Source organism: Octopus bimaculoides, chromosome 8, assembly GCF_001194135.2.
Source record: "Octopus bimaculoides isolate UCB-OBI-ISO-001 chromosome 8, ASM119413v2, whole genome shotgun sequence".
Lineage (NCBI taxonomy): Eukaryota > Metazoa > Mollusca > Cephalopoda > Octopoda > Octopodidae > Octopus > Octopus bimaculoides.
In genome coordinates, this window is record NC_068988.1 from 12,610,794 (window position 1) to 12,622,507 (window position 11,714).

An 11,714-nucleotide genomic window follows, 5' to 3' on the forward strand; every position below is an offset into this window, starting at 1 on the left:
TCTTTGGAAGCCTAGTACTTATTCTTTCGGTTTCTTTTGCCGAACCGCTAAGTTACGGGGACGTAAACACACCGGCATCGGTTGTCAAGCGATGTTCGGGGGACAAACACAGACATACAAACACATACACACATACATATATATATATACATATATACGACAGGCTTCTTTCAGTTTCCGTCTACCAAATCCACTCACAAGGCATTGGTCGGCCCGAGGCTATAGTTGAAGGCACTTGCCCAAGATGCCACGCAGTGGGACTGAACCCGGGACCATGTGGTTTGTAAGCAAGCTACTTACCACACAGCCACTCCTACGCCTATATCAGCCGAAACGTGTTAACAACAAACAAGACGAGTACAAATATTCGTTGAATGTAAATAAAGTAAATAATTCCTCATCTCTTAAATATAGAACTGTAATGCATGATTAATTCAACACCTTGTGATTAGATAAACATTACATCTGACTGAATGCTAAAGGATTAAAAAAGAAACGCTGAGGTCAATCTGTTTGACAAAATTAAAAAGTAAATCTACAAGGCAGTGCCCCAGCATAGCCACAATCCAATGACTTAAACAAGTAAAAAATAAAAGGCAACACACGTTTTCTAGGTTTGATCTCATTGTGTGGCACCTCAGGTGAGAATCTATTATGGCCTCAGGTTGAATAAAACTTTGAGAATGCAATATGGCAGCTAAAAATTCATTCATACACATGCACACACACATACATACATACAGACGTGTACACACACACACACGCAATACTTGTATTTATGTTTGTGTGTACATGTTGACATAAACACAGTCATCAAAAAAAAATTCAGCAGGTGTTGCATCAGTAACGTAACTTAGCCAATCAATAAATATACATCAATAAAATTAAGCTTCAGAATCGCACTGGTCTCATAAGTGACTAGATGTGAGACCACATGTTGAGACTAAAACAATTACAGCATGGCAGAGTTATTCTAGCTGTTTAATAACATAAAACTGCTACACTGACTTCTTTAAAATTATTTCATGAGGTGCCGGTGGCACGTAAAAAGCACCGTTCGAGTGTAGTCAACACCAATGCCACCTGACTGGCTCTTGTGTCAGTGGCATGTAAAAAGCACCATTTGAATGTGGTCGATCTGAGTGCCGCCTGCAGGTGGCACGTAAAAAGCACTCGCTACACTCGGAGTGGTTGGCATTAGGAAGGGCATCCAGCTGTAGAAACCTTGCCAAATGGGATTGGAGCCTGGTACAGCCTCCCAGCTTGCCAGTCCTCAGTCAAACCATCCAACTTATACCAGTATGGAAAGCAGATGTATGATGGTGATGGTGATGATGATGATGATGACATGTCATAAAATATATTAAAGATAAATTTTAACACCTTTGTGTTATTAAATAAGGAGACTGAGATAAGTACTAGTTTGAAATAAATAGTGTAGTTGGTATGATTGACTAAAACATTTGAAATACAATACCCCAGTATAACCACAGTCCTAATGAGAGAAACCAGTTAACTCTTTAGCATGTAAACAGGCCATATCCGGCCCAAATATTCTACCTACTTTATATTCAGATTGGCCAGATCCAGCCTTTCATACCTACCTACACTATCATTCTAAAGATATACAAATACATCATTGAAGTCTTCAAGCTACAGGATAATGCAGGGAGTTACAGGGATATAAGTTACAGGGATATAAACACACCAACATCAGTGTCAAGCGATGGTAGGGAGGGATAAACACAGACACACAAATACACACACACACACACACACACACACACACACATATACATGCAACAGGCTTCTTTCAGTTTCCATCTACCAAATCCACTCACAAGGCCTTGGTCAGCCCAAGGCTATAGTAGAAGACACTCACCACACGGTGGGACTGAACCCGGAACTATGTGATTGAGAAGTAAGCTTTTTACCACACAGCCACTCCTGTGCCAAATTTGCTAATTACTCCAGCAAATACCAGACAATTTCATTGACTCTTATTACATATAAATGAAGAACTATATCCTGGAGGAGTGGCTGGAATCCAAAACATTATCACCAAGCTTAAGGGAAATGCCTGGTTATACATAAAATAGAGTTATATTCTAGATAAATTCCTAGTGCTACCAAAACTCCATCTCAAATACGGGGCTTTTGAGGAATTACATGTCTTAATGATTATCAAGTAAAGATATTCTGGATATCACACTTATGATTAAATTGGATGATAAGGATATGAAACTAAAAAGGTAAAATACTTCCTTAATCTGTCTGTTACAGATAAAAATTATTACGGATTAGTATTACAGATTATATATATATATATATATATATATATATATATATATATATTCACACACACAGCATATACACACATAGAAATACAACTTGCACAAATACACATGCACGTTTACACATATATATACATATGAACACAGAAACACACTCTAAGATTCACATATGTGTATATACACAAACTCACATACACACGCACAGATCTACAACACACACACATATAAACACATTCACATACATGTATATATGCAAACCTGTACACACATAGAAACATAGCACACGCACACACACACACACACACACACACACACACAGCATAAAAACATTCACATACATGTATATACATAAACCCACACACACATATATATACAACATGCATGCATACACATATACATGTATTCATATATACTTTTCTACTCTAGGCACAAGGCCCAAAATTTTGGGGGAGAGGGCCAGTCAACTGGTACTTAATTTATCAACCCCGAAAGGATGAAAAGCAAAGTTGACCTCAGCAGAATTTGAACTCAGAACATAAAGACAGATGAAATACTGCTAAGCATTTCGCCCAGCATGCTAACGTTTCTGCCAGCTCCCCACCTTACATGTATTCATATATAATCACAAACATTCATATACGTGTATATATACACATCCATACTCACAAGACAAAGTGGATGAGAACATAAGAAGAGGAAAAGCAGGAGAAAGTAGTGACTGCTAACCAAGTAGGAAGCACACACACATTGTTAAGAAGGCCAGATAATGTACATTAATATGTATATACAGATTGGTAAATGTGTGGGTGTGAGAGAGCAAAAATGAGACTAAGTACTTGGTGTGATTGAAAATGAGAATAACAAAAATAAAAATGAAAATCTCTGGGAAAACCTGTTAGTTAATACTAGAAAATACCAAAGGACAGGGTATTTGCAATAAGGATACCCCTATGTGGTTTCTTCAATCTGCTAAAATTAGCAACCAAATAGCCATCAAATGATACCTCTAATGTCTTAAATATAAAAGACAGAATGGTCATAGCTGGAATGCCAATGATCTAGGGCCAATTTAACACTAAACAAGATTCAAAGAGCTAAACTAGCAGCCTAACATGGGGGTGGGGGTGGGGGATGATGATGATGATGATGCCCTGACGCAATACCAGGTAGTGGCTCTCATAGCTTCTGATCTTAACTGATTGGAATTGTTATCAGGTAAATGTTTTGCCGTCATGTAAAAGATGGGCTACAGCAAATATTCTACTTGATACCACAGATTTGCTTTTGTGCCTGACATACCCTTATCAGATGGGTAGCCATGGTGGGTATATTGGGCTTTGTATATTTGTACCCCAGCATTACTTTTATGTGATGGCATGTGCTGCCCTCTCACTCAATATATATATATATATATATATATATATATATATATTTATTATCTGGATAATAACCTCACAAGGTGCATTTAAAAGTTTCTATATCAGCTACCATATGCCATCATACAGCAAGGTTATTCCTTGAGCTGGATAATCAGTGTGTGTGTCTATGTGTGTGTGTATACATACACACACGCACAGAGTCTGATGAAGATTAGCAGGCCAAAACTTCAAAGTCACTGTCCTCTCTTGTATAAATGTCTAAGAAACATACTTTACTAAAAAAGTACTGAGTAATTTTCAGTTTAATGTTATATTGTTTTCACATATAATGATAAAAAACAAACATAAATATATATACTAATACATCCTTTTGTTATTTACACCACCTGTCCTCGTCTGTTGTTGTTTTTTCGTACATTCTCCCACATAAATATATATATACGTACACACACACATATATACACACATACATACAACCCGTTAAAATCCTTTTTTAAAAAAACAAATCTTCCCTTCAATCCATTTCTTTTTTTCTCAGATACCTATACTTTTTATTGCTTACTCTCTCCCTCTGCAAGTAATTATTTCCTACTTGACCCAACCACCACCACCAACATCACAAACACCACTAACACCACCTCAGACCCTTCTGTTAACACCTCCTCTCCCACTGCCCCTCCTTCTATGATTTGCGGTTCCCATACACACTGCCTCTGTTCAGTCTATATTTACCTGCCTTATATTTATGTAATCTCTCTTTCTCTTTACTTTGTGTGAGTGTGTGTGTGTGTGCACGTGAGCACACACACACTTCTATACTTCTTGCTCGTCTGCTCACTTGTCCATACACGCTATTTGTCCTGATTCACACGGACACTCGTTTCGACATCTGCAAAAAGTACACCGCATGCCTTGCTTTGGATCTTCACATGACATAGCATTAACAAATGTCGTAAATGCGATGCATTCAGACTTTATGACTGTGCATTTAAGAAGTTCCCATTGCAACCATGCAGTTTCTGGGTTCAGTCCCACTATACACCTTGTAGGTCCTGTCCAATCAATGTCATATAAGCGAATTTGGGAGACAATTTATATGTGTGTGTGTGTGTGTATACATGCACACCCAAATGTAGCTAGATAGATAGACAGATGAATAGACAGATAGATACATACTAATAGATGAATAAATAGATATATATCCATACTGACAGATATATAAATAGATATATACATACTGATAGATGGATAAATACATATATACATACTGATAGATAAATTGATAGATACATACATACATATATACATTCGTACATGTACGTACACACATACATAGTCATGTATGTATGTACGTGCATGCAGACAGGTACATACATACATATACATACATAGACAGGTACATACATACATACAGACAGACAGACAGGTATATTTGTATGAACATACATAGACACAGAGACAGATAGAATAGACAGACATAAAATTGTTACTTGCACTGTATGCAGCAAAATGATGATTCGTACATTTATATATCTCATACATTTTGGCAGATTTGTTATATCTTACGCACACACACACACACATACACACGCATATTTCCTTTATTTTTAATTTGAAATTACAAAATGACTCAGGGGCTGAGAATTTTAAATACGCCACTTGAAAAATACCAGGCACAAAAATCTCAGCTCTTGAGTTACTTAGTTAACTTCTGCCAATTAAAAATAAAATATATATATATATATATATCATCATCATCATCATCACTATCATCGTTTAACGTCCGTTTTCCATGCTGGCATGGGTTGGACGATTTGACTGAGGACTAGTAAACCGGATGGCTGCACCAGGCTCCAATCTGATATGGCAGAGTTTCTACAGCTGGATGCCCTTTTTAATGCCAACCACTCCGAGAGTGTAGTGGATACTTTTTACATGCCACCGGCATAGGAGCCAGTCAGATGGCACTGGCAACGACTCATGCATGAATGGAGCTTATTATGTGCCACAACTACAAGTTTCCATCTGATTGGGATTTGATTCTTTGATTTTGATTTTACTTCACTCAATACATACATACATACATACATACATACATACACAGACAGGCATGCATATACATACATACATACATACATACATACATACATACATAGTTATGTACATTTGTACATACATGCACATATGTATGTATGTATGTACATACATACATACATACATACATACAGGTGCATGGTTTAGTGGTTAGGATCAAAAGGCAAAGTGTACCTCGGTGGGATTTGAACTCCGAATGTAAAGACAGATGGAATGCCACTAAGCATTTTGCCTGGAATGCTAATGATTACCTTTGGGGGAAGGGATTAAGTTGATTACATCGACCCCAGTGCATAACTGGTACTTATTTAATCGACCCCCAAAAGGATAAAAGGTAAAGTCGACATCAGTGGAATTTGAACTCAGAAAGTAGCGACAGGCGAAATACCACTAAGCATTTCGTCTGGCACACTAACGATTCTGCCAACTCACCATCATAAATAAATAAATAAATAAATAAAAATTAAAATTAATAATAAAAATAAAAATTAATAATAATAATAATAATAATAATAATAATAACAATAATAATAATAATAATAATAATAATAATAATAATAATAACGATAATAATAATACCAGCAGCAGCTTCAAATTTTGGCACAAGGCCAGCAAATTCAGGAGAAGGTATAAGTTGATAATATCATCTCCAGTACTCAACTGGTGCTTATTCAATTGACCCCCGAAAGGATGAAAGGCAAAGTTGACCCCAGCAACATTTGAGCTCAGAACATAAAGACAGATGGAAAAACCCTAGGCATTTTGCCCAGTATATTAACAATTCAGCCAGCTCACCACCTTCTTTAATAATAATAATAATAATAATAATAATAATAATAATAATAATGTACTCACCAGTCCATAAGCAACACTTCGCTCTTCCTCAGAAGTAACATCAGCAACATAAGCAAAGACAACACTAAAGGTGACAGCAAATATTCCTGACATGGACAATATGGCGAAGTACCACCTGTTGTAGGGGGAAGGGAAGAGAAAATAAAATAGAAATATTAACAATAATGATAATTATGATGATTCCTTTATTAATCATCAAAGGGATTACATTAAGAAAAGCATTAAAATAATATTAATAATAATAATAATAATAATAACAAGAGCACTCTGCCAAGGCAACACCAACATCCTCTCAACGATTAGCCAGAGATGATTTTTAAAATGAGAATATCTGAAATAAACTCGATGGCTCTCACAGCCGAGAATACTAAAGATGAACCCAACTGCTCTCAAAAATTAAGTAAAAAAACAGGAAAAATAATCCTGAATCCTTGTCCGGTTCTGGATCGATCACAAAATCTAATCAGTTTGTAACAGTCACAAGGCCAAACATCCCTGAAAGTTTCATCTGAATCCATCCGGCAGTTCTTGAGATATCTTGTCCACAGACAAACAGACACAACTCAAGACAATACCTCCACCTTCACTAAGGTGCAGGTAATAATAATAACAACAACAACAACAACAACAACAACAACAACAACAACAACAACAACAACAATAATAATAATAATAATAATAATAATAATAATAATAATAATAACAACCCTTTCTACTACAGGCACAAGGCTTGAAATTTGGAGGAGGGTGTTAGTTGATATCATCGATCCCAGTATGCAAGTTGTATATATTTTGTTGACCCCCAAAAGGGTGAAAGGGAAAGTTGACCCCAGCGGAATTTGAACACAAAACATAAAATGGACGAAATAGCACTAAGCATTTGCTCCAGCATGTTAATAATTCTACCAGTTCACTACCTTAAAATAACAACAACCACCTTTTCTTTATTATTATTCAAAGTAGCTGAAAAATAGTCTGCACATGAGCCAAAGGCAGTAATAGAGAATAATTTTAGGATTTTATGAGATTTCCCTCATAAAGATTGACCGTACTATTGAAGTGAAAAGACCCTTCACTATCACTCTGAAAGTATACAATCACATCACTGGAATGCAGAAGTTATGAGAGAGTGAATAATTAATGGGTTAAGTCTTAATATGAAATCTAAACCAAATGCAACCACAGTAAACATAAAAAAAATATATAAATAAAACACAGAGTTATATGAAGAATTAACAAGAATATCCCCAATTAAAATAAGGTTGCATTATTTGTTAAACGCCTGCCTGCTGCACATCTCCATTTCCTTGAGTTTAATTGGCCAGAAAATTTAGTTAATTTTTACATATGAAATGTTTAAAACACATGTTTTAATACTGTATGTCTTTCAGAACTAACATACACACCATCAAAGTCAGTAGGTTTTTCTCTGTTGTTGTTGTTTGTGCAAGATGATGGAGAACAGAATTGTCGAACCAACACATGACAGCACAGAAATAAACAGATGTAACATAATGATGATTGATGACAAAGTCTATATAAATAGCAAAGGTCTTCAATTATACACACATGGACATTTAAAATCTATATAACAGACACATGCAACTGCACACAAATGCAAACTTATACATTAACACACACATCCACAGGCCATGTATTTTATGTGAAAAGTATTTCAAATAAATTACAAGAATTTATGCATCCAATTATAATTTTCAATTTTATTGCACATGTTTATAGCAGCATGTTAGGTGAATGACACAATTCCTCAACTTGTGGAGAAATTAAGGAAGGCGAGACAATGATCTTTCATTGGCACTTTTCCTGGTAAATTTCTGGTAAGTTCACAGCTTCCCAACAGAAATTACATGTATGCACAATCCAGAATTGGGGCATAATATACAAGAAACAACAAATCACAGATAATATTAAAGGATGGCTCACATAACTTCTTTATCCTTTTTAATGTTGTTGTTGTTGTTGTTGTTAAGCCCCAGGTCAGCCTTATTTGAGCAGACCTATGATCAAAGGGATTCTAGCTGTAACACCTTTTTTTTTTTTTTCTAGAAGCACAAAGCCTGAAATTTTGCAGAAGGGAGGTTAGTCAATATCATTCATTCCAACATACACACACACACACACACATACACATTTGGGGTTGGTAAAGTGAAAATATATTTTGTTGGCTGCCTTCTCCGTCACCAACCCTCACCTGTTTCCAAGCAAGGTAATATTTCCCTATTGTCAGATATATTGTTCACAGAAGGCTGGAAACAGAACAATCTCATTTGTATTACAGTGATGCTCGTTTACAACCATCATGTAATGTCAAGATAAGGGTACACATCAACACACACACACACACATAACACTATCATCATCATCTAATGTCCCACACTATCCTGACACCAATCACCTTACATGGTGTGTATGTATGTATGTATGTATGTATGTATGTATGTGTGCATGTATGTATATACACACACACATACATGACAGGCTCTTTTTCAGTTTCCGTCTATCAGATTCAGCCACAAGGTTTTGGCTGGCTCAGGACTATAGTAGAAGACTAGGTACCTCACAGTAGGACTGAACCCTAGACCACATGGTTGGGAAGAAAGCTTCTTAACAACATAACCAACAGAACTCATTGCAAATTATAGTATTAAAGGAATACTTACCAAGGACTTATCTTCATCAGTGGAATTGGAGCACATGTGAAGGAAACTGTTAGAATCAGGAAAGGTTTTCGACCCCAAACATCTGAGAGGGCTCCAATCAATGGAGCACTCAAGAATGAGAGCATACCCTTAAATAAAGAGAAGGAACAATAAGATGAAGACAAAGGAGTTAATATACACACTAATGTATGTAGAAAGTCTTTCAGTAAAAATCAATACAAAAAGAAAAAAAAGAAATCATACACACATACACACACAATGCCAAATGTATGCTGAAGAGTTTGCCAATGAATAAACAACCTTTTTACTATTCATAATAGTCTGTGTACATAGAGGTATACATATAAAACCACTAGTAATATTGTCTTACTTAGCATAAAGCAAGCCCGTAAATACTAAATAATAGAAATAGAAGTCACAGTAAGACATCATGAGAAATGTGACAGGTAATGAAGATTCTCAACATGAGAAGGTTTATCGATCAACACTCATTTCTTAATGTAGTCTGGGTTGTGAGTGGTCGAAGCAAATATGCCACAATGAGAGCAACACATGACAGTGAAATGACTTATCTATTTCTTGCAGAGAATCAACAGCTGTTGAAGGCCGTGGTTTGGCAGTGTTTAGACAGCAAACTTAGCAGCTGGGATAGTAGGGCCAAAACAGTATAAGAAAGTGAATTTGCTTTGAAGGCAAAGAAGGCTGCAAAAATGTTGGCTTTGGCAGCAAGAATGTTTCTATGATAACAAAGTCAGTTAGGTAAAGTGTGAGAGAAAAGGACAGTTCCCACAGAGTGCAGGTGATGAACTTGGCAAGAAACCTATTTTGGAGAGAAAGCAATGAAAACAACTGCAAGATATGTTATCATAAACTTAAAGGCTGTTCCTCTACTCTTTCAGTCCATTATCCAGTTCTGCAACAAAGATACACACGACTAGAGCTGAGTAGAACCATCTGACAAATAACAACAGACAAGTACATCATCATCATCATCATAATTATCATCATCATTACCACCACTACCACCACCATCACCATCAGTTTGATATCCATTTTTCCATGGGTCAGACAGAATTTGTTGAGCTAGATTTTCTGCAACCCTTCCTGTCATCACTGTTTCCAGGTATAAGGTAATATTTCCCTACGGCTGGACATATTTTCACGGACAATTGGAATATAATGTCATTCTGAAAATAAGCAATCACATCATTGAAACCGCAAAGCTACAAGATAATGCTTTATCTATTAAAAGCAATGTGGATAAAGAAGCATTGCATTTGACAGAGTAATTTAAACACTAACAGGTTAAAGGAAACAAGATGAAAGATGATCGTTTGAGCTGGCTGGCCTTAGAAAGGAAATGTCTCAAGAAACCAAGCCAACATATAAAAAAAAAATGTCACATAAAAGGGTAAAGAGCCCTTTCGGTCAGAATGACTATGTGATTGCACCTAGAAAGTTCCCCTTCATGGCACAAGTCTGGGCAAGGTTGTTTATAGAAGACCAGCAGTTGCCCATGCGTACCAACCTCCCTTCTCTACACCACTGATGTGATCCAAGGAAAAGGCAAAGGCCGATACAGCTTGGTGCGAGTGACATCGCAATTCATTTCCATTGCTGACTATGCTGGAGTAAGGTGAAATAAAGTGTTCTGCTCAAGAACACAACACACAGTCCAGTCCAGGAATCGAATTTATTACCTTATGATTGTGAGCCCGACACTCTAACCACTGAGCCATGCACCTTCACAATTACCACATATAAGTGAAATAAACAGTAGAGTTGCTTCGGTCTATGCAGAAAGTGCAGAAGCTACTCTGAGGTACTACAAGCTCTTTTCCTGAATCCCTTGCAATGTTGGAAACCCACCTGTATCATCAGCAGGTATCTCAGGGTCACAAGTATCCGACCCTTAGCTTGTACACTTTATCTGAGTGCAGCAGCAAGAAGACAATAAAATTAATTTACAAAATTCGACATAAGGAGTTTCATACAGATGATAGCACTCATGCAATTAATAGGTCTTCACAGTCCAGATTGACTCGGGGTTAAATAAAAACATCATTGGGCTGTAACTGCTGAGGACATACGTAAGCTCGCAAGGAATGAAGCCAGTATGCTCCGTTGGATGTGTAATGTCAATGTGAATACCCGTCAGAGTGTAAGTATCTTGAGAGAAAAGCTGAACATTAGAAGCATCAGTTGTGGCGTGCAAGAGAGACGATTGCGCTGGTATGGACATGTGGTGAGAATGGAGGAGGATAGCTGCGTGAAAAAGTGCCACACCCTAACAGTTGAGGGAACCCGTGGAAGAGGTAGGCCCAGGAAGACCTGGGCTGAGGTGGTGAGGCAAGACCTTCGTACATTGGGCCTCACCGAGGCGATGACTACGGACCGAGACCTTTGGAAAT

General features: G+C 36.9%; 1 protein-coding gene across 1 annotated transcript in view; it reads right to left on the reverse strand.

Annotated features, from left to right (window-relative positions):
* LOC106874946 (hippocampus abundant transcript 1 protein) overlaps positions 1 to 11,714 on the reverse strand; it is a 74,278-nt gene that overhangs the window by 10,499 nt on the left and 52,065 nt on the right. The window contains exons 5-6 of the mRNA XM_014922870.2: positions 9,304 to 9,431; positions 6,623 to 6,737 (exon numbers count right to left, since the gene is read on the reverse strand). Of these exons, the coding sequence (XP_014778356.1) occupies positions 6,623 to 6,737; positions 9,304 to 9,431 (243 nt within the window). The remainder of the gene's footprint in view (positions 1 to 6,622; positions 6,738 to 9,303; positions 9,432 to 11,714) is intronic.